Consider the following 24,818-nt stretch of genomic DNA (forward strand, 5'->3'; position numbering starts at 1 on the left):
ATTAAGTTAGTTATTTCTTAAGAGGTCCAAAGATATTTTCCCTTAAAGCTTTATTAAAGCACACCCACCCTCCTCCCACAACCTAATTCTTTTAAAAACATAGAAATAAGTTTATTATTTATTAAAACACAAGTAGGTTGTTTACCCTACGTAGATAAGATTAGATTAGGCTTTCCCCACTTGGCAAGGACTCCCCGCAAGGTCTGGGCCGAAAGAAAAACTGTGTCATGTATCAATTTAACCAAAATCATTAGTCGTTAACTTTCGGGCGAACTGTCCTTTGCTTTTTTTTGATGGTGCTATTGCTAAACCCCTTTCCCATCCCATACTTTCTATCCGCGACCCCCCCCCCTGTCAAAAAAAAGTTGATTGGGGGTTGTGTGGTCCATTGATGTTATGCAGGAATATCCCATTTTAAAAATTATGAAAAAGTCAGCATTATTATTTCAAAAAATTTTCCAATTTCAATTCTTTTAATTTTTTTAAAATTTTCAATAGGAGAACTAAAAAATGTTCTCTTTTGAAATACAACATAATAGGGTTTTAATGAAAAGAAATAATAAACAATAGCTTTGGAGGGTTATTATAATTAGAATATCGCAGGAACAAGGGATAGGACAAATGATGATAATTTAATCTTCTCCCTATAGGTTAAAAATATGTAATATTATTGCTTTATATAAGAACTAGCGGCTTCGTCCCTAGCCTCTAGGGGCTTTGCCCCAAGAGGTTTGATTAAACCAATTTTTCGTAATTTAGATTTTAAAAATTAATCTAAAAAAAATTTTCTCTTGGGGGGGGGGTAGTCGTCTCCACTATTTTAATTTTAGTTTTAAAAAGAATTTTTTTTGGGGGGGGTATTTTCAATTTTTTGGGGGGTTGGGGGTGTCCCACTCCCCAAGAAAAAAGTTATAAACCTTTCCGGGATCTATGAGAAGCTACCCTGTAAAGGAGAACCCAATTGGTACAAACAAACAAACAGACAGACATCGTTCTACTTTGTATTATAGATGAGTTGTTTAGATTAATTTACTTTTCGTTATCATCTCCTCCCTGAATAAAGAGAGCAAAAACTAAAAAACTAGTTTTAATAAGATTTCTTGATTTAGATTTTAAAAAATAATTCTAAGATAATTTAACACAATGTCAAACAAGGAATACAGTATGTAGACATTCAATAACATGTATTTTGCGTTGACATTATAACCGACACACTCATAATAAAAGGTAGTTAATATCAAGCCAAAGGTAGTAGATAAAACAAAAAAGATTCTTTTTTTTCAAAACTATCATTACAAAAAGATGTCTTACCCTAGATAAGAGTAGCTGCGCTACTTAGCATGTAGAACAATAATTGGTAATTTTCCCTAAAATGCATTGTCGAGCCAAGAAATACCTTTCTTAGTTTTAATTAAATTGAAAATAAGGGGAGGGGTAGTTTTTGTGTATTTTTTTGTATTTTAGGTTAGGTTAGTTTTTGTTAGGATGAGGGATCTCCGACAGGAATAGTGAAAAAACTAACAACCTACCCTTATTTTCAGCTAATTCAAAAAAAAGCAGGAAGGACAGTGCTCAATATTTTTTTTTGTGAGAAATTACCCATTATTCTATTATTTTAGATGCCTTGGAAAAGCTTGCTACCGAATACAAAAACTCTACTTTCTTACAAGAAGATTATTATACTGATATTTAACTTTTTAAAATCTATTTAAAACATAAAATATAGACCTAGTATTTGTATTTATATATACTATTTGCATGATGGTAAGTTTTGGATGCTGGCATCCTTGTTTAAGACTTTGAGTATTTTTAGACTAAATTATTGTAGTTACTTAGATGTTTTTAGAGTGATTTAGGTTTTCCAATTAAAAACAAAATGGTTTAATCCCGTAGAAGAGCAAGTTTGTGGATTATGTACAAAAATAAAGAAAAGGGGATAAATAGAAAAAGAACAAAATATATTGTAGAGTAGATTTTCGATTTCATTAACCATGAATATTTTGTACAATATTATTCTTTTTTTTGCGTTTTGTATGTGTAAAAAATCAATGAAAAAAATTGTGAAAAGCTTATTTTGCCATCAGACTAATCATAAAAATGTTTATCAAGAATGGTCTACTGGCGAAATTTTTTTCTTATAAGATTAATATATGTAAATTTTGTGCTTTCCCCCAGAGTGCCTTGCCACCACATAACCCTCCCCCCCCCCTCCCTTCTAAAATAAATTGAAAATAGTGAGGGGGGTGATTCTTTATGCCTAATTACTACATAGGCCATAACCCTACGGGGCATCCTAACCCTATACCCAATAAAACCTAACCTTATATAAAACACAAACACAAAAATATACCATCCATATTTAAAATTTGTTTCAAAATAAGGGGGTCTGAGGTTTCTTTGGTGACAGGCACTTTTGAGGGAAACTGCCATAAAATTAAATATGTATAATTGTATAAAGTGTCTTACCAGATTAAACGGCCAAGTTGATATCTAAATGCCTTATCAGATTTTTATTAATAGCGTAGCCAAGGATGTCCAAGCTTTATTTATTTTTTTGGTGGGGTAGGGGTGACATGAGTGGTTTCCTCTCCCCCCTGTTTGTAAGATTCCTGAACGTAGCTACTATATAAAGAGGTATTTTCTATATGTCTGTCTCTACCTTGTCAATTATGGGTGACTGGATATCATTATCATTATTCAATACATCTCCAATGCAATGGTAATAATCAAAATTCTGTAGATTAAGCTTATTAGTTGAAAAGTTTCTACACTAATACGTAGGAACCAACCAATCAAAATTTATTGGAAGTACCTAAAGTTTGGATCCAACAAATAATATAATGTGGTTATAAAACATTGTGTACCAGTGTAATTTTTATTAGAATGTCCTCTCAATCCATAAAATGATACCATTTTTAAAATAAGAATGTAATCTTGAATTACTGCGCTAATTGTGGAATAGTTATTTATCGCATAGTATTATAGACAGCTTTTTGCGGCAAGTAATTTTACAAATTATAGGATTTATTACATTTTTGTTGGCCCCAAGAGGCTGGTATTAATTTTATGATTTTCATCTTACTATTCCTGGAAAATTGTCTTTAATACGATGCTATACAAGTTTTTTTAGTATGGCTGAAAACTGGTTCCAATCCAGCGGATATTAATCGGTTTCGAAGCAATACTGGAAAATAGTTTATTTCCTATTAATTTTGAAAGAAAAATACATTAAACTTTCCATTATATCTATGAATTTATAAAAAAAAGAGGATAAAATATATTACTAATTTGAAAATCTTGAATTTTAAATAATTGCAATGATTATATAGTATTTTAATTTATATGTATTATTTAAATTTGTAAATTTAATTTATTTAAAACTATTCTAAATGAAAATAATTATTAGATTTCGTATATAGAAATATTGTTTTATTTGTAAATTATCATTAATTGTTTCACTTTATTAATTAGTTGATATTTGTAATTATATGGTAAAAGAAGTAATGATTTAAATAATTATGAGTTCAATTTAGGATACACAAAACGTCTGAAGCTTAAGATTTTAAAAAATTACTGAATTTTATTGATTTCTCCTTTTCAAATCGGTCCGGGAAGGTTTTAGACTTTTTTATATTTAGATTTAAGCCTTGGGATTGTTTTTGGCTATTTTTATGCCCTATTTCTTTTGAATACAAAGCCCCTAGATGATATGGGCGCACCCGCTAGTTATATTATTATAAATTTAAACAAAAGCTTTGCTTCTTTAAAAGCATTTTTTCAAAGCTTTTCTATATTTAATCTTGTATATATTGTTTCTAGAAAAGATTGTTTGTCAAATATTTGTATTTGCATAAAAGAACATTTATAATAAAATTTAAACATGTAATATACAATTGTTTAATTTAATCTACAAAATATTTTTGATATTTATGGGATATTGAAGTAAAATAATAGAGGATGCATGAGCTATATGTAACTTTGCCCGCGGGTTGAGGAATTTGTTCCGACTTTCAATTGGCTCTCTTAAAATCAGCCAATAGAGTCGGAAATATAAACACAGCCGGATCGCTACAAAAAAAGTAATTTGCTAGCAGACGAAAAATTATGTTTAATTAATAACACCTTGACTTTAAAGTAACAGTTAATATAAATAAACAGACGGTATATTCTTTTATGAAAATTTTCTTTAAAAGGAGCATCTAGTATATGATTTTCTTGGTCAGTCGGTCTGCTAAAAAATATAAATTTAAACGAATCTTGTTACTTGTAATCTATGGACCTTGTTATTCTTTTTTCAAAAAAGATTTAGTTCACGTATCAAATCTAATTGACTAGGACTCGACACTAGTAATTTAATTATTTTAGAAAAGACAAAATTCTTGCGACATTTAATAAAAACAACGATTACTACATCCATAAGTAGCGAAGCTCAAAAATTATGAATAGATATCATGTAAAATTACTATAAAGCAGTGTCATACAATAAACATTAATCTTGGTAAAATAGGGAAATCATCAAACCTTTAAAATCACGCAACCTTATAATCATGAAAACTTAAAAATGTAGGAATTGATCTAGCACCGCAATTAATAAACAAATCTTAATGAAACTTAATGAAAATATGTAGAACATGAGCATATTCAATCCCTGATAATTTCAGCCGTTAATCCTGAATAAGAACCGAGAAAATCACGAAAACTTGAAAATCTAGGAATCAATCTAGCATCCCAAATAACAGACAGATGGACAAAACAATGTATAGATGATTAGGTGGGCATATGTCATAAGCACATTTTCTAAAAACAAGGATGACAACATAAATACATTGTGTGCTCTTAAATAAAATACAATTTGTCTATCTCACATAAAAAATATTCTATTTTGAATTTCAAAAGTTATTAGAGCATTTCCAACAGACAAACATTTTTAGTATATTAGTGTTTAATGATGCGCATTAGTAAGAAAAATAGCATAAATATTAATCATCAAATGCACATTTCACATGGACTTACCGACTCACGAAAGGACACACAAGTAAGGTATAGAATAGCTTTGCGAGAAAAAGAATCACAAATATGATAGCAAAAAATCCATTAAAATCACTCTTAAAATTTCAATAAAACTAAATATTAAAAAAACACACAAACTAAGCTATCGAAAAGATATAGGGAATAAAAAACTATTAGTAGTGAAATTTTATAAAAAAAATAAGTTTAACAGAATTGAATAAATTTCCTTATTATGTCATTAATAAAAGGAAACATTGAGAAATAAATAAGCTGTAACATGTATACTAGGATATATAAGTTGGAAGGAATTTTAATGTTAGAGGGAGATTTGAAATCTGCATCAAATTTTAAGGATTTTTTTTTTATAAAATTCGTTTTTTGTATATTTCTTTATCTAAAAGCGGAATTACAATTTAAGTTCATAAATTTTGACCAATACGTTAGGTGGATTTGAAACTACCTGCGCTCTAATTGGTTGAATGATGTGCGACACTTAAGCTTCTCCAATCATAGCGCAGATAATTTTCAATCCACCAATCACAGATTTCAAAATTAATTAACTTAAATTGTATTTCCGCTTTTAGATAAAGAATTATACAAAAAACGAATTTTATAAAAAATCCTTAAAATTTGATGCAGATTTCAAAACTCCCTCTAACATTAAAATTCTTTCCAACTTATATATCTTAATGTATACCCAACATATAATTATACACTAATATGTTCTAATAGAGGTATAAAACACTTCTTAGGGAAGGAGTGAGTCAGTGAGGGAAGCGGATACTTTCAGAGATGCTATGTATCTAAAAATTAATAAAAAAGAACAATTCTAAGAACAATTCAAATAAAAGTGATTCATATTCTTGTCCACGTGCTTTTTAGGGAGGTGTCTTTACTTTCCGACAAGTTATTTAGTAGCAATGAGTAATATTAAGTTATATACAGGAATAGATTTATTACTTGGATCTTACACCAGATTATAATGTATTATAATAAAGTGAAACTCTTAGCTGGCTAAAAATAACCATACCCCCTATCGACCCCATTTACATCATCCCCCCTCCTAATAAATGAACGAGCTAAACAATAAATGCTGTTTATGTTCGCAACTCTGCGCTGTTTAGTGATATTTTATACATTACAGGAACATAAAATAAGCTTTATATGAGCACTTACAAAAGATTATAACTTTATTGAAGATACTTCTTAGAACTTTTACGTGGAACAAAATCATTTTAAGGTCAGAAAAATTTTACGTGCATTCAAAAAAGACCAAAAAAATGTTTAAGAATCAGGGAGGGAGGGGACAATAGACTGTAAATTACACTGATACTTAGAGATTCACAATTTCTAATTTGTTTTTGACTTAAAATCTTTTGTTACTCTTATAAAATATTGATTGAGTTGTACAAAAATTCAGGTTGCAAACTGTTCCAAGAATAATTCTAATTTACAGAAAGGCTAAATTGCTTATCGTTTCATCAATTTATTGTCCATTTGATTGTTCCTGAAGATTTAGGTCGACTTTTGACACAACGGAACTCCTGCTGAATAGCCAAAAACCTGCCCAATACCAATATTAGATCTTTTTTCTTTGAATTGAATAGCGTTCGTTTCTGAAGTAATCAAGATTTTTTTTTAACATGCAGACATACATATTATATACATACTTACAAAGAACCTACAATTCTAAAATATACGCCCTTAGAGTTTTCTTGGAACACTTGAGAAAAGACGAACCCCAATCTGTCCTACTTTGAGAAAGACGATTCCAGTGACGTCATATACGTTTAGGGGAGGAGGAAAGAAAATCTCTTCCCTTTTCTCCCATCTCTTTTGAAGATATTTTCTTCCCCCCATCCCTTTTTCTTTCCCGAAACGTATATGACGTCACTGGAATCGTCTTTCTTAAAGTAGGACAGATTGGGGTTGGGAGGGGGGGGGGGGGGTTGCATACTAGGAAGTTTAGGGTATCAACTTCAAAATTGAATATAAATCTCCCTTGGATCTATGAAAGGCATTACTTTAAAGGTGAACCATATCGGTTCCGTGGTTACGGAAATACTTCGGTTCACATACATACACACACTCAAACAGACATACAGAGAAATAAGAATGATGTTATAGATTAATTACTACCTTATATTATTAAGATTATTTATTGCTAATTTTTCGCTTTTTTGCACAAATAACATAATACAATTATTGCAGTTTTGATTGATTTCGGGGATTTTACGGGATTAAGCAATGGTAGATAAATTGATGTATACCCCACAATTATTATCAACAAAATATCCCTTCAGTGAATTCAGCTATTGTGAAAAGATTTTTAAAATAATGGATGAATAGATTTAAAATTAATAAGGAAAATCAATTCTTATAAAATATCCATAAACAAGAAATTTAAGTTTTTATTAGATGCCCTTTTAATGAGAACATGAATGTTTTACACAGTAATACTAATTTAACTTTAGAACATGTATCATCCATTGTCTTATCCATTTAACCCCGAAAATGAGTATTGTTCAAGTGTACCTAATCCCCATCAAAATCACCCCACAACTTTTTATTCAGCATTAATCCTATTTCATTCATTTGTTTCTTATTAAGGGACACTCATTGAATTTACATTTTTTACGCCGCATTATACTGAAGATGTTAAGAAATAAGAATGTTACCTTCTGATGCTAAGTCTGGCACGTGACTTATGAGTAGTATGGTAGTGGGAAGCCTTTGTCAAACAGGGGCAACATATTACTTTGTATACAAAGGACTACCTGACAAAGGTCGTGAAATCAAAAAGTTGTTTACAGGTTGTTGAACAGGCGAGACAATATCTATAGCCGCAATGAACATAAAAAATACGGATCGTAAAAAGAAAATTAAATTTTTCCGAAAATTATTTGTGTCGAGTTATTTGTAGATATGTCAAGACGCTTCTATAGACACCTTAACACCGATTCTAGCTAATAACTAGCCCATTGGAGGTTTAATCCAGGTATAGCCAACAGCAAAAAATCTAAAATAATATTTGGGTGTAAGATAAAAAGGTTGTCAATTCTAACAATTGTTGCCCCCCAAGGATAGCTTAAAATCAAAATTTTCGAATTAATTTTGTTTACATGTTCTAAAATTACAAATAAAAATCTTCGAGTATCCCATTAATCTTCTAATTATTAATCCATATAAATCTATCTATCTATAAAGTTTTGGTTAGTATATAAGTAGTGAGATAAGCCTACATCAAATCAGAAGCCACACAGAGCTCTCCAAGGAATGTTCTTCTGCGCTACTACTTTCATTGTAAGTCCTTGTTTTTACTGTATTACAAGTTATTATTGGCTACTCTGAATTTTTAAGTTTAAAACAATCTTCAATATAAATAGATGTATATAATGTAATTATTAACGTCATTCAGTATAAAAGCTTAATAGTCTGATATTATTGTCGACAATCTGGCCTTGATTAATAATCACTAATATAAAAACATCATGCTATTAAAATTAAGATATTTTTATGTAAATTGAAGTAGCAAAGCTAATCTATAATTTAATTTGCCTCATCGTTAACGTTTGCAGTGATTTTGGGGAAATATAACACTTTTTTTGGCTTCTATGTAAGATAGTTTGCTGATTTTAAAGAGCATTCAGTTTACTTACTTCGCTACATATAAATGTTGTCATCCTTGTTAATTTTATTTTTTACTTAGGTTCTCATTGCATCAGTACATTGCCATGTTGGCTCTGGATACTTAGGTAATTAAACACATTCTTTGTTCTTAATCATAAGCATAAATCCTAGAAAATATTGATGCTAACTTGATATAAGCAAAACATTTGTTTAATTAATTCACCAAAACAATCTCCAATTTACTGCCTAAATGATGCTTAATTATTCTACTTTTAAAACCTAACCTATAACTCACGTTAGTATTTTTTGTCTGAACATGAAGATCTTGGAAAATGCTGGTCTAAATTGGTTGTACTTTTCAGGAATGCTTTATAAATGTCTTAGGGTGGTATATGCTATTACCTGACCTATTTTAGAGGCTAATATTATTACAATTATTATTAATATAATTCTTTGATGCTAAATGTTTAATTGGCAGGCACTGGAATCAAGGTGGACATGGACCGGCCCAGCTACGGGGTGCAGGCCTCCCCGCCCGGAGTGGCTGGCCTACATGCCCGGGACAAGGCCACCTACAGACGTCTCTTGGGGGAGCTACTGAGGTACTTACCAGTTCGTATAGGCACGGCCCCACCACACATATTACACATTATATCACAAACACTTTAGGGGGATATAGGTTTTTGGTAGCAATAATTTCTAAGAAGGCATAGGAAAGGTATTATTGTAGCTGTGTTAAGTGCCCTAGGAAAATGGGAAGAGATGCAGTGGCGTGCGAAGCACTTTGTCTAGGGGGGGGGGGGCATTTTAAAGGTTTTGCAAATTTTTTTTGAGTATTTCTTGATTTTTGGAAACTGGGATAGTTTTGCTTTTTTGAGGGTAGGTGGCAAAAAGGGTCATTTTTGTTTACCAGGGGGGGGGGGGCAAAACGGGTCATTTTTCAACATTTAGGGGGGGGCAGGGGGGCAGTCGCTAGGGGAGGACAGGGGGGGGGGCGATTGCACCAAATGCCCCCTTCGGTTCGCACGACACTGAAGAGATATCACAGCTTTTAGCATAGCTATTCTATTGAAGTTAAAGTAAAGGGAAACAGAAAGGGAAGGGGGATAGAAACCCCTAGAAAGAGATTGGGTTTAGGATATTTCCTGACGTCAATAGAACAGGTAAGCCAATGGCATCTATCCCCATTTTGCTAGGGTACAATAGACAGCTACGGGATAATTAATTCTAGACAGGCCAAAAAATTGAAAATAAAACTTTTTTTATACGAATATATATGCATTAATGAACCTTACTTCAATAACCTTTTTACTAGCAGACCATAAATATTTTATTGTTGACTGTGCTGTGCTGTGTTAGGATGGTTGACCCAGAGATGGAACAGCAGGAAGAGGAAGCCCTTGCTGCTCTCCTCGACCAGCCCGCAGTCGCAGCCCTTAGGGAGTCACCCGATACCGCGGCAGCTGCCGATTCATACATCAATCAGATATTTCAAGAGGCCATTCCCTTCCAGGCTAGACCTGTTTATAGAGGGAAAAGGTAAAAAGTTTTTTTTTACAAATTTGAAAGTTATTACACAGTTTATTTGTTTTTTTTGTCATTACATCAATCGCACAATCAAAACATATTATTTTTCTCTAAATATTATAGTATTTGTAAAATGCTTTATAATTGCTCAAAGACACAATACCTAGAAAATAATAAAAGAGTTTTTTTATGGTGAGAGTAAATTTTACCCTGCCATCATATCCGCGTATTCAGCTATATACATTTTATTATTAAAGGGGAAAAATTGTCGTCAATTTAGCTTGCTGACATGTAACTTGTAAATTGGAGTTATTTTAGCCTGAAGTTTCACTTTATTAGAGAATATGAAAATCTGGAGTAAAAACCAAATAACAATATATCCATTATATAGAGAGGGAGAAGAGGAGCAGGATGGTAAGAAGGTTGGCAATGTCGTCTTACCTTGGGAGATGAAATACTTCAGCCCCATGCTCAGGTAAACTTACAGCCAATAACAAAATATTAATGTATAGGGATCACACTTCTAGCAAAAATGCGCGCGAAATCAACTTTATAAGGCACTTATATGCGCTACGTTCATCCTTGCTATTACATATTATTTGCAGACTTTTTGTTTTGTTGGGTCAATTAATGTGTTAAATGGTTAGCCCCGCAGGGTTATTGAACCTCATAAGTATGCTCCACAGAGTAAGGCTTAAAAAACTACCCCCCTTATTTTCAATTCAATTAAAAATAAGTACAGAGGTGGGGGGTAATTTATTACTCAATATGAACTTGTGGGAAAAGCACACACCTAGCATAATTCTAAAAATGGACGAAACCCAATCTGTCCTACTTTTGATTCCTGTTACGTCATAAAAATGAGGGAGATGAGAGGAGAAGTGGGAAAGAAAACCCATAACAAAGAGATAGATAATCCCTCATTTTTATGACGTCACGGGAATAAAAAATAGGACAGATTGGGCTTCGTCTAAAAATGGAGCTAATTTAAAATGTTAAAATTTTTCAGAGGCAAGAAGTAAGCTGATACAAAAAGGTTCTTCTACAATTCTATTATTTTCAAATAAAATTTATACTTTGTTTATAAGAGGCTCAGTTATTATGTTATTGATTGATTTATTTACCATATACTCTATGAAACTATGTATGCTATTTATTTAATATATATGCTTATCTATCCATAAAATAAATGATTAATCATAACCATTTCTTATTTTTTTAAATACAGATAACTACCCGCCCCCCTTTTCCAAGGACCTTTTTTGTCTGCTAGCAAATTGTTTTCTGCTAGTTGGATAAACCCCACTCCACAAAAAAAATCGGATTCTCCTCGCTGAACCATAAAGGTTATCCTTTTTCATTGTCCTGTTTTCATATAAATCTTATGATGGCTAAAAGGGCCAGAATCATTACAAGGCAGCCGCTGTCAGTTTGAAAACGGTGGCGGATCTTCACAAAATTATATCATGTAATAGGCAAAATTTAAAACTTAACTTTTAAACCAATAATGTGGTCAGAACGGACTTATATTGACCCTATTTAGAGATTGTTCATCTAGACTTCTTATATTTATTTAATCCAGCAATAAATCTATAGATTAGATGTATAACCAGACAACTACCTGGATTTTCTTCTTGTAAACCTTTTTCGTCTACTAGCAAATTGAAATCTGCACTTTTGTGGCGACTTGGCTGTGTTAATATTCATGACACTATTGGTTGAATTTTAAAGACCCAATTGAAAGTCAGGACCTTTACCTCTCTATTGTTTTCTCTTATAGCCCACCAACCATTATGACATGTGTAGAGTATCTATGAAACTAGAAATACAATTTTTGAAAACAATTTATTAATGAACAACATGTATAACAATAAATAGATTATACACATTTTAACTTCTATGTAAATTTTATATAAATATATTTATACATATAATTTTTATTTGAGAAAACGTAGCTACTCCTATTTCTTTAAAATGAGCATTGTGTAATGTTTTTTTTTTATATTTTGGTGATTTTTAATTTTAAGTCAGTATAATATAAATTTAATTATTAGTTTCAAAAAGGAAAAGTAAGAATTTTTTTTGGGATTGGTTAGAGCGGTTCTAGGAGCGACTTATCTAGGGGGGGGGGCGGGGGGGTGGGTGTGGAGTTTAAGATACACTAATTAGAATAATAAGAAACCTTTACAGGACCTATAGGAGGCTATAGGTTCAGTGGTTACTCTTGATAATGTCATACTTCTTTCTAATTAATAAAATAAAACTTTTGTATGTAGAAACATCAAATCACAAATTTTATCATATTCATAATACACTTAAAAGAGTTTTAATTTAGGAATTATTAATCATTCTTTTTTTTGACTTATATTTTTTATAACCTAACAAGGATGACAAACTTTAAAACAAGATTAAAAAATAAATTGTAATTATCTATTTGACTTAAAATTTTACCACCTATCTCAAAAGCAAGATATACATACACATAGGTTTTAAATGTCATCAAGTTAAAGTGAATTTTTCTGCCAAAAAAAAGAAGGCAAAAAGTATAGAACCACGGAAGGAAAACTCTTTTAACAAAAACATGATTTACACATCATACATTCATGGTACTGATACAGCCCGATACAAAACAAGGATGATAACAGACATAAAAGTGAAGCAAAACTAATTAGATGATCAGAAAAGCAAAAATTAACAAAGGCAGTGGCGTGCAGAGGGTTTTGACTCAGCACTCAGAAATATTGACACCCGCCAAAAAAACTAAATAGGGAATTACTGTCAGCAAGCGGGATGTAATTTTATAGTCTTTGGGGTGTGAGCTTTATGGTGTTTTGATATAAATTGCTGAAAAAAAACATTTTTTTGTCTGGGGAATATACACAAGATGTGTGATTTTTTAGGTGGTGCATCCTTTAGTCAGGGGAATGTGGGGGATGTATCCACCTCCCTTTATTTTAATACTAGCGGCTTTGCCCCTTGGCCTCTAGGGGTTTGCCCCAAGAGGTGATAAAAAAAAATTAAGGTGAAATTCGTAAAAGGACTAGAGAAATCTTTAGCAAAAAAAGGACTAAGGAAATCTTCAGCAAAAAAAAGACCAAGGAAATCTTCAGAAATCGTTTTTGGGGGGCTTGGGGTGTCCCACCCCCCAAGGAAATAGCCTAAACCCACCAGAGGACCAGTAGGTATAGGTATATACCCTGAAGAGTAGAATCCGATCGGTTCAGTGGTTACTGAGATCTTAAGCTTCAGACGGATGGACGGACGGACAGACATCAAGCTACTTTGTATTATGGATAAGGTTATAATAATCTCCCTACTCTTCTGCACGCCTCCGATTTAATGCTGCATGAACGTGTATATTATACCCAAAATTACCTACAGAAAGTCTAATATAGACCTACTTGCATTTAAAGACTTAATTAAAGAAATGTTTTGCTTGTAATATTATGTCTAAACGTCCCAGAAATCAATATTTGTCAAGCTTCGTTTTAAATGTGTGTTGTCATCTATGTATAATTTTACATAGATTTATTAATTTCTATAAATAGCATAGAATTAACAATATGGCTTTTGATAAATGTTAAATTAAAAATCTAATTTGGTAATATCATATCTGTTACAATAATAGTTATTTATCGAGTCGTAGTATAGAAAGCTAAATAAAAAATGTTAAGTTTAAAGCCAGTTTTTTTTAGCCCCGAGGAAAATTGGAAAATGTTAATCGGTTTCGAAGCCGCACTGGAAAATGTTTTTATTTCTTTCAAATAGATGGATATCTTTTTATTGCTGCGCTACTTTGGTAAATTTTGTGTGTTAATTTGATTTAAACATACATAAACAGAAATACTCTTCATTTGTTAGATGCGTAGCAACTCTATAATTGTCCACCTTTCTTTCACACTCTCTGCCTCACTCACTCTACAAGATTTCTTGTATTCATTTTATTTACACATCTGTTGATATACTTGATTGTCCCGACTGTGTATAGCTCTGTTCACCTAACACAGTAGAAGAATATTATTCAAGCTTCCTCAATTGAGAATTATCTTAACATAATTTCTCGTATTCATTCGAATCCGTTGGTTAGGAACCGGTTCTCATCAATACGAAAAAACTATGTCTAGCATCGTATTATATCTAGCTTTCTACGAATATAAAAATGTTCAATCATAAGATTAAAACCAGTTTTTTTAGCCCGTGCCTTCGGCACCTCGGGGCTAAAAATCTGGTTTTAATCTTATAATTGTACATTCTATATTCGCAGAAAGCGGTTTATAATACGATGAAAGAAATAACTATTCCAGTATAGCTTTCAAATTGATTAGAGTCCGCTGGATTAAAATCGGTCCTCAGCTATACTGAAAAATAATGTATAACATGTATTACAGACAATTTTTGATTAACATAAAAATAAAAATCACAAAACTGCATATAATCTTGTAATTGAGAATTATTATAACTTTTTTTCCAGTATTAATCTAATATTTTTCTTTTTTTAATATCCGCAGAAATCTGGGATCTTTAAATCATTTTAGTGGTGAGCCAGATCGGTGTGAGCCGAATTTTAGCCAATCACAGCGCGGCATTTCATAAAATGCTGTGCTTTCAATGGTGGAAAGTTGGCTCACCCCAATCTGGCTCACCATTAAACTGTATTAAAGATCCAGCTCTGCAAAAAAATATTAACTTTGTTTAAGTTTGGGTAAGTTGGGTTAGAATTTATTTAGATGTCGCCTCTCCTAACGGGATGGCCATAACATGTATGCTGTTATAAACCATGTGGAATGGATGAACAGCTGTAGTAAAAATGTCGTCTTATAATTAATATATTTTACCTGAAGACTCTGGACTGGTAACACCATGCGTACTAGATGAACAGCTGATGTACAAATGTCGTCTTTAAATTATGATATTTTACTTGAAGACTCTGGACTAGTAACATCATGTGGACTGGATAAACAGCTGTAGTACAAATATCATCTTATATTTATGATATTTTACCTGAAGACTCTGGACTAGTAACACCAAGAGGACTGGATAAACAGCTGAAGTACAAACATTGTCTTTAATTTATGATATTTTACCTGAAGACTCTTGACTAGTAAAACCATTACAGCTGATGCAAAAATGTCCTCTTTTATTTATGCTTTCTTACCTGAAGACTCTGGACTAGTAACATTATGCGGACTGGATGGACAACTGTAGTATGAACTTTGTGGAGATGGATACTAAAATAAAAAGAGTAAAAGGAATGAAATAGTCGATCACATGATCAGATAAATGATTTTTTAATTTGAATTAAGTTCACACATTAATGCTACCAGAACATCCAAACCCTTGCAGAGGGCCTATATCTTGCAGTTAGACTAAACTAATCTATCTTTAACAAGCCCAACTCAACCTAACCTAACACACTGGATGACTATTAATAAAAAATTTCTTACCATGCTATGAGAAGGAGTCAAGTAATTAGGCGTAGTTGGAAAGGAGGGAAGAGGTGTACAGAAAGCACTGTTAGGGGTTCCTAAATGTATGGTTTTTAAAAGCGAAGCTTTTCTATAATTAGGGTCGGTCCGTCCGTCCGTACGTCCGTCCGTCACGGAAAGCTTTTTTCGTTAATTTAGACATGTTAGAATTGTCCTATCAATTTCAAATTTTGCATGGTGGTTCCTTTAGTAGTTAGGTAAGATTTAGAAAGCGTAGCAACTCTATAATCATTACCAAAATGTCCATACGTCCATTTTAAACATGTTGATTTTTTTACTTTTTAAAATAGCTTTTTTCGTTAATTTAGGCATGTTAGATTTGTCCTATTGATTTCAAATTTTGCATGGTAATTCCTGTAATAGTTAGGTACGAGTTAGAAAGCGTAGCAACTCTATAATCATTACCAGAATGTCCGTACGTTCATTTTAAACATGTTGATTTTTTTACATTTTTAACAACAAATTTGTATGTGACCTAATTATCCGATTGGTCTGATTTTTGGTATACTGATTCCTGGGACAACAAAGTACAATATTATAAGCGAAGCAACTCTATAATCAAGTCATAAAAATGTAAGTATGTCCATAATCATTATCCTGTATCAAGCAGTTTTTCAACAACTTTACTTACAATTTTGCTTTGGCTCTTATACATTCGCATTCTGATTATTCAGTTCTGACATTATACAAGTGTTAATGTCCGTTTGTCCTACCATTTCAGAGCTTCGCTTTTATGGATGTTGTCATCCTTGTTAATACATCAAATTCATAGATAAGGTTCTTCATGGCTGTCTGTATATCTCTCTCCCTGTCTCTTTCTCTCTGCTCCTATCTTTCACAGCCTTAAGCTCTCTATTTCTTGCTTTACTTTTTAATTCTTCTAAATTTGATGTCTTTCTCTCTCCCTTAATCTATCTTTCTCTGTTCCAGTCTGTCCATCAATTAATCAATTTTGAAATCTGTCTAAAACTAATACCTGGCACACTTGAGTCCAGAAATGACTGGCTTCTGCTTGGAGTACCTATCGGGGTTCCTGGGATAAACAGATTCTTTACTCATAGTTTTAAAAGAAAATAGAGGTATGAAACATTTGATGAAAAAATAAATGTTATTACATATGGTTAGAGTAGAGAAAAGTTATTTCTCGCATCGTATTATAAACGGCTTACCGCGGATATAGAATGTACAATTATGAGATTAAAACTAGTTTTTTTTAGCCCCGAGGTGCCGAAGGCACCGGCTAAAAAAAACTGGTTTTAATCTTATGATTGTACATTTTTATATTCGTAGAAAGCTGGATATAATACGATGCTAGACATAGTTTTTTCGTATGGATGAGAACCGGTTCCTATCCACCGGATTCGAATGAATACGAGGAAAATTGTAATTGAATCTTTTTAGTGTTCTATTGATATTGATATATCTTAGTATTTTGGTATGATAAAATGCTTTGTTTTATTCAAAAAAAAGTCACGCAGTTTGGGCTCTTTATCTTTCACACATAGAAAATGAGATAGAATAAACCGGAGGGGGGAAGGGGGCGTTTAACGCCCCCCCCCCCCACACGACCGTTAAGGGTTAATGTACAATAATTAGCGAAACCTTTTGATAAAATTAAATATTTGGATCTACTGCAGTTCACGGTAAAATATTGCTGGTAACGAATATTGCCAAAAATCTATGAATTTTAAAGGCTGCTAGCTGTCAAACGGCTGAACGTACAGATCATACCCGCACACCATTTTAAGCGGTATAAGAAGGCCTACAAATAATCTGGAATAGCCAAGATCCAATTATGCACAGGGAAAGCTTCACTAAAGAAAAAACGCCTAAAATAGGCCTTTTTCGCGCATTTATCTGCACTGCGAGATAATTATGCATTATTGATTAATGGCTATTCCAGATTATTTGTAGGCCTTCTTATGCCACTTAAAACAGTGTGCGGGCATGATCTGTACGATAAGCCGTTTGGCAGCTAGCAGCCTTTAAAATTCATAGATTTTTGGCAATATTCGTTACCAGCAATATTTTACCATGAACTGCAGTAGATCCAAATATTTTTGTAAGATTTTTAATAAAAAAAGCCTCGGTAAAAATCTGTACCTAGAGTAAGAAGTCCCTCTCTCTGCATTGGTTTCCAAGCTGAGGTTCTGCTGTTTGGCCTCCAAACCCCTGTACTTGGATCCTAAATTATAATTTTTGCTGTAATATAACCACACTTTAATATTAATATGTTTGCTATGTTGTCACCACAACCCTGTACTTGGGTCCTAAATCATTATTTTTGCTGTAATATAACCATACTAATACTAATATGTTTTGTTATATTGTCTTCACACCACTGTACTTATTATATTTGTGCGTATTATTTTTGTTGTATTATAACCACACTTCAATAATAATACAAATATATTTTACTATATTCTTCCTTTGCGTGGATTCTAAATGTCATGTAGCCACATCAAAATTAGTACTATTATGTTTTTGCCTCTTCTTTTTAGATTTAAAATTATTTATACTCTAATGTAGTCTCCGTTGCATTCATCATCTGCAATTGGATCCTAATTGACCAACTACTTTATTTTACAGTATTGGATTTTTACAAGGAAGTACAATTATTTATATGTTTGGAGGTTTAACAAAGTGAACATCTATAGAAATTCAGCTTAATGATCAAACACTTTAGGTCATGTCAAATAATAATAAAATGTATCAATAGTTAACATGTTATTTAGTTTTATGTTCCTGTCAAATGTTACTTTACCTGAAACCATGTGTTAGCCGCCATATCAGGTCTCCAGGTGTTATCACTGCTGCTCTCGTCGCTGGTATGACCGCCAGCAGCTGCCGAGCCACCAGAGGACTCATCCACGTCTTGGTCCTGGTCCACTACAGAGAACGAGGCTTCTAGAAAATCAAGTAACGGCTGCATTGGGCCCACGCAGGGCTAAGACTACATGCCTTACTTAATTCTTATTAGTTTTCTACTATTTATATATTTCATAGCATATGTATTTCAAAATCCAGGTAAATCGATAAATAATTTACAGTTGCCTAAAAGATACTAAATCTGTATGCCATTTTTGCTCCAAACACAAAGTGACATTGGTAGATAACTAAAGTCTTTTTTGGCCTTAGAAGGATTGTTTACATTTATACCTGGCACCAGAAGAACCTGGTACCTGGGGCTTCCTTCTAACTTTAAATAAAATCCAATAGAGTATAAGGGAAAAGACAATGAACAATAAATTTATAACTCCAATGATGATTAACGGGATGGGAGACCAGTTACGTGCACGCCGTCCATCCTGCACCGTGCATCAATGATCCTAGGAGCTACACCAGAAGAGTCCTACTGTGCTGGAAAGGTCCTAGGGTAGATGCCAGACTGAATTCTGGTCACTTCCCCCAGTTCAGGGGGTTTGGGTGGGGCTAACAATCCTTCCCTAGAAAAAACCTGCTCACGTTCAATCTGCACAAAGTAAAGACCAATTTAACTTTGGGCTCGGGAACGAAGTAGAGGTTGGAAACAACAATATGATGTTTGGCTGGGAAACCGCTAAAGGACCAGTCAGGCGGGTGATTCTGAATTCCCGCAGACCAGCAAAAATTTGCACCTAGAATGTTCGGACAATGTTTCAGTCAGGCCAGACAGAAAACATTTGCCGAGAAATGCTTAAAGCCAAGGTTGATATCCTGGCTATCACCGAATCAAGGTGGACAAATAATGGAGAGTTTAAACATCATTCTGGCTTGAAAATACTTTACTCAGGCCATATGAATGAGGATCTAGGACATAACCAAGGGGTGGCTCTTATGCTGACCAAGCAAGCAGAGCAGGCCATGATCAGTTGGCAACCCCATGGTCCAAGAATCATGGAGGCTTACTTCAAATCCTCAGATAAAAACATCAATCTGAGAATAATAGTAGCATATGCTCCTACAGAACAAGCAGATACAGAGGTCAAAAACGAATTTTATGACCAGCTTGACTCTGTATTTAAGAATGGTCATAAAGAAAAGGACCTGACCATGCTCCTAGGTGATTTCAATGCTCAAGTGGGGAGTAATAATGAGAATTTAGAAGAAGTCATGGGCAGATATGGCCTAGGCTTAAGTAATGGCAAGGAAAATGACAATGGTGATAGACTTGTAAGTTTTTGTACTGAAAACAAACTTGTCATTGGTGGAACCATCTTTAAACACAAGAAGATTCATACTGCCACCTGGAGATCACCAGATCAAAGAACCTTTAATCAGATAGATCACATCTGTATATCTAGACGTTTTAAAGGTTCTCTCCTTGATGTCAGGGTTGAAAGAGGACCTGATGTTAATTCAGACCATTATCTTCTATCTTCTAAAGTTCGGCTTAGATTTAAAAAGCAGGACACAAAGCCTAACCCCAGGAAAAAGTATAATTTAACAACCCTTCAAAACTCTGAAAAGCTACAAGAGTTTAAGCTCACTCTAAAGAACAGATTTGAGTTGTTGACTCTTCAAGAGGATGATGGAGTTGAAGATATTTGGCAAGGTATCAAAAAAGTTTATAATGATACTAGCCAAGAAAAATTAGGTTTTAAAAAGGCTAACCAAAAGCCGTGGATCACTCAAAGATCCATTGATCTCATGGATCAAAGAAGAGAGGTAAGACAAAAGACACTCTCCAGAAACTCTCCAGAAGATAAAGACCTGTATAAAATGCTCAGCAGGGAAATCCAAAGAAGTGTCAGAATTGACAAAAAAGAACACTTGGAAAACCTTGCTATGCAAGCAGAAAATGCTTTTAATCAAAATAGAATGAAAGATGTCTATGAGATTACTAAGAGCATTGCAGGTAAAGTACACAAATCAGGATCACACATCAGGGACAAGGATGGTTCACTCCTTAAAACTGATGAAGATATTCTAAATAGATGGGCAGAGCACTTCACTGAACTGCTGAATCTTCCAGTTCCAGAGGAAGAAACTGAGATTCCACCCTCAGATGCACTTGACATTGACTGTCGAGCACCAAATCTATTGGAAATCAAGGAGGCCATTAAAAGTTTGAAAAATAACAAGGCCGCTGGACCTGATAACATCCCAGCTGAGGTCATAAAAGCAGACCTAGATACATCTGCTGAGGCATTCCTACCTCTGATCACAAAGATATGGAATGATGAGTTATGCCCAGAGGACTGGAAGAATGGACATATCTCAATACTAGCCAAAAAAGGAGACTTGACCCAATGTGGAAACTACAGAGGGATAATGCTCCTTTCAGTACCTGGCCGTATCCTTAGTAAGATTCTTCTTAATAGAATAAAGAAGAAGGTTAATGAAAAGCTAAGACCTAATAAGGCTGGATTTAGACCAAACCGTTCCACTATTGATCAGATAACCTCTCTAAGAATCATCATAGAGCAATCCAAGGAATGGAACTCTGAGCTTTTTGTAAACTTCATTGACTACAAAAAAGCATTTGATTCTTTAGACAGAAGATCTCTCTGGAAAATCTGTCAACACTATGGCATTCCAGAAAAGATAATCAATATCATTAAAGCTATCTATCATAAAGGAGGTGGAAATGTAATGTATAAAGGTAAACTATCAACCTTTTTTGAGATTGTTACAGGCGTCAGACAAGGATGCCTTCTTTCTCCCTTCCTTTTCCTCCTTGCCATTGACTGGATCATGAAGAACTGTGAAAGTAATGATGGCATTCGTTGGGAGCTATTTGGCAATCCCAAATATTTAGGAGATCTGGACTTTGCTGATGATATCGCTTTGTTAACAAGCAATAGAAGTCAAATGCAAAGAAGGACTAACAGGATAGCTGAAACTTCCAAGAAAGTTGGACTAGAAATAAATGTTCCTAAAACCAAAATACTCAGATTAAATGCAAATTCCCAAGAACCAATTACTATTGGAGACCAAATTCTTGAGGATGTAGATTGTTTTGAGTATCTTGGAAGTAAAATTGATGAAGCTGGAGGCACTTTAACAGATGTTAAAGCTAGAATTAACAAATCTAGGACAGCCTTTGCCAGCCTGAACAAAATTTGGAATTCCAACAACATCTCCATAAAGACCAAGTTAAGACTGTTCAAGTCAAATGTTCTCTCTGTTTTGCTGTATGGGGCTGAAACTTGGTTCCTAAACACAGCAGTGGTCTCCAAGCTACAGACATATGTCAATAAATGTCTAAGGAGAATCCACAAGATCTTTTGGCCAAATAAGATCACAAATGCTGAGCTTCTAGAGCGCAGTGATATGTCAGACATTAAACTGACAATAAAACAGAAAAAATGGAGATGGCTGGGGCACACTCTAAGGAAAGGGCATGATGATATAACCAATCAAGCCTTGACTTGGAACCCCCACGTAGGAAAGAGGAAACCAGGTAGACCAAAAACAACCTGGAGGAGGGAACTCTTAAGTGAACTGAAAGAAAAGAAAATTTCATCTTTCAGCAATGCCTCAAAACGTGCCCAAAAAAAGGAAGATTGGAGAACCATTGTGCATGGCCTACGTTCTGCCGAGAACTAAAAGGCAATGATGAATGATGATGAATGATGATTAACAAGGAACCTCTTCTGTAGATTAAAATTATTGGTTAAAAAGTTTGGACAAGCATAGTTTGTTATTACCCAATCAAATTAATAAAGTACCCAAAGTTTTTAAGATATCAAAAAAAATAACATGGTTTTAAAACTTTGGGTATCATTATAATTTAAAAAAAACAATGTCCCCTCACTCCGTCTTTATTTGACAATAGTTACCCCCTGATAAAAATTGTACCTTGAATATGAATATAATTTGGGGGTTGGCGGTGTAACTTCTCTTTTATATCTTCTTTAGGCTTATCTAAATAATGGATTTATTATGACTTGGATCTTACACCAGATTATCAGGTACTCTAATAAAATTAAACTCGTAACTGGCTAAAATAATGATCTCCCCCACCCACCACCTTTACCCCATCTACTCTTATCTTACTGGATGAACAAATATACCATTAAGTGATGTTCATGTTAGCAACATAAATTTACGACAATTTTTCCCTTATCATTATCTCCCCCAAACAGCAAGGACCCTTTGGCTAGCAGACGTGTTTGAATTTCATGATTTTAAGCTTTAGAGTGTCATTTTCATTATTTTGGTTTGTTTTTCACTGAATGGTTAAAGTGGCTTATGGGGTTATTGCCAGTTTCATAAGATTGATAGCTAGAATATTTTAAAATTATTAAAACTATGTAAACAAGAATTTAAGTGGGTTTTAACTTTTTAAGTAGATAGCATTATAGTTTACATACTTATACCTATAGATTTGTTTGCAATTTTGGTTTTATTCTGTCATACAATTGCCCCAATACAAGATAGGGGCAAATATTTGTTAAAAGTTATAAATGTTGCGTTACATAAAAGACAAAAGTTTTATAAACTATAATGTATCTATAAGTATATTCTCAATCAATAATTTAATATTTAACAGTAGCAATAATGCTGATTTTGCATTTTTTTTTATAGACAAAATTTAACATTTTATTATTTCAATTTTTGCTCAACTTTTTTTGTATATTTCTTTTTTTAATTAGTCTAGAGGACGTAAATTGTAAGGGGAATGGAAGAGCATAAAATAGCCTTAAACCATCCCATGACTTTAATCTACGGGACCTATGTGAAATCCTCAAAATTAGAACTCAATCGTATATTTATCGCAATCATAAGCTACAGGCAAATACCAGGGAGTAAGGGAGGTGACAATGGAACGAATATTCAATTTTTAGGAGTCTCAGACTTTGGGGACTGGCTTAAAGGGAATGTGCAAGAATTTAGCAGTTTCTGACTGAGTTTGGGGACTTGCGCATAGAATGCCGCTACTCGTTATGTATGTTTTGAATATTGCAGACAGGGAGAAGGGATAATGGAAGTGGGGGGAAGGGAAATAAACACTCGTTGTGTTAGTTTGGAATGTAGCAGACGGGGAGAAGGGAGAAGGGAGGTGGGGGCAAGGGGCAAGGAAAATAAACAGAATAAAAAGGGGCAGTCATATTCTTGCTACAGCTGGCCGGGTCCAATAATCTTTAAATATAAAAATCACACCAAAAAACCTCAATATATTTCATCAAAAACAAGTTGTGATTCCACTTTACATGACGCTATGGAAATCTATTATTCAATTAACAATCCCTTTATAATTTCCTACAAATTTATTGGATTAAACTGGATTTCATGCCCTTTCTTGGGGGGGAGGGGGGGAGAGGGGAAGGGAAGATTTTTTTTATGTGAGTTCCCCAGAGTTTAGAGTTACCCTCTTGCAAAGTATTTATAAACCTTCCATGGAGCTATGAGAAGCTTCACAGTAAATGAGAACCAAATCGGTCTAGCAGTTATCGAGATCCTTCAATACAAACACACAGATAAACATCTTGTCATATTTATATATGGAATTTCATAGAGCACTTAAACAAACTATACTTACCATTATCTAAAGCATTGCACTTAAAAGCAAATAATTCCTCAGACAAAGGTTTGATTCCCAGGTCTCTTGATTGTTTTCTGGAAGAAGGAATTATGTCTTGATTTGACCAATCTTTAGACTGTTTTCTTGAAGTAGGAATCAGTTCTTGATTTGACCAATCCTTTGATTGCTTTCTTGAAGTAGGAATCAATTCTTGATTTGACCAATCCTTTGATTGCTTTCTTGAAGTAGGAATCAATTCTTGATTTGACCAATCCTTTGATTGCTTTCTTGAAGGTGGAATCATTTCTTGATTTGACCAATCTTTAGACTGTTTTCTTGAAGGGGAAATCTTTTCTTGTTGAGACCAATCTTTTGATTGCTTTCTTGAAGTAGTACCTATGGAGTCGACACTTAAGTTGTCTAAATTTCAAAGTGCTTAAATTAAATGAGATAATTCTAATAATGAGAATTTTTTGATTATTCCCTCAAAGTGCCTTGTTGAGCATATAAATCTCTCTCTTTAAAAAAATTGAATACAAGAGGGGGTAGGGTTAAAGTTTTGTTTAGGTCAGGTTAGGTAAGGTTACTACCCTGGGTAAGACCGCAGGGTTGTTGCACTTTAGGTGTAGGCCTAGCATTCGAAAAAAATGAACATCATGTCAGAGACTTTTAGAATAAATTCAAAGAATCGGCTAAATAGAACCATTATCACCAAA

The 24,818-nt window shown here is 33.5% G+C and overlaps 2 protein-coding genes across 2 annotated transcripts in view; one reads left to right on the top strand and one right to left on the bottom strand.

Annotated features, from left to right (window-relative positions):
• The first annotated feature begins 8,229 nt into the window (after positions 1–8,229).
• LOC145334772 (uncharacterized) lies at positions 8,230–11,370 on the top strand. Its single transcript, XM_080180372.1, has 6 exons — positions 8,230–8,313; positions 8,720–8,765; positions 9,119–9,242; positions 10,000–10,179; positions 10,559–10,642; positions 11,177–11,370. The coding sequence occupies exons 1-6, from the start codon at positions 8,287–8,289 to the stop codon at positions 11,187–11,189; spliced, it is 474 nt and encodes a 157-aa protein (XP_080036498.1). The 5' UTR covers positions 8,230–8,286; the 3' UTR covers positions 11,190–11,370.
• A 2,545-nt stretch (positions 11,371–13,915) lies between these two features.
• LOC145333325 (uncharacterized) overlaps positions 13,916–24,818 on the bottom strand; it is a 36,763-nt gene continuing 25,860 nt past the window's right edge. Inside the window, exons 24-31 of the mRNA XM_080178447.1 lie at positions 24,121–24,498; positions 22,437–22,502; positions 18,418–18,560; positions 17,757–17,838; positions 16,630–16,686; positions 15,612–15,691; positions 15,323–15,395; positions 13,916–14,165 (exon numbers count right to left, since the gene is read on the bottom strand). Of these exons, the coding sequence (XP_080034573.1) occupies positions 14,113–14,165; positions 15,323–15,395; positions 15,612–15,691; positions 16,630–16,686; positions 17,757–17,838; positions 18,418–18,560; positions 22,437–22,502; positions 24,121–24,498 (932 nt within the window). The 3' untranslated portion in view covers positions 13,916–14,112. The remainder of the gene's footprint in view (positions 14,166–15,322; positions 15,396–15,611; positions 15,692–16,629; positions 16,687–17,756; positions 17,839–18,417; positions 18,561–22,436; positions 22,503–24,120; positions 24,499–24,818) is intronic.

Source organism: Acartia tonsa, chromosome 12 (genome assembly GCF_053477335.1).
Source record: "Acartia tonsa isolate MP-2025a chromosome 12, ASM5347733v1, whole genome shotgun sequence".
Taxonomy (NCBI): Eukaryota; Metazoa; Arthropoda; class Copepoda; order Calanoida; family Acartiidae; genus Acartia; species Acartia tonsa.

Coding starts and splice junctions, on each gene's coding strand:
- LOC145334772 (XM_080180372.1), top strand. CDS start 8,287: ATGTTCTTCTGCGCTACTACTTTCATT. Junction 8,314..8,719: donor TCTGCGCTACTACTTTCATT/GTAAGTCCTTGT, acceptor TTTTTTACTTAG/GTTCTCATTGCATCAGTACA. Junction 9,243..9,999: donor CTCTTGGGGGAGCTACTGAG/GTACTTACCAGT, acceptor GTGCTGTGTTAG/GATGGTTGACCCAGAGATGG.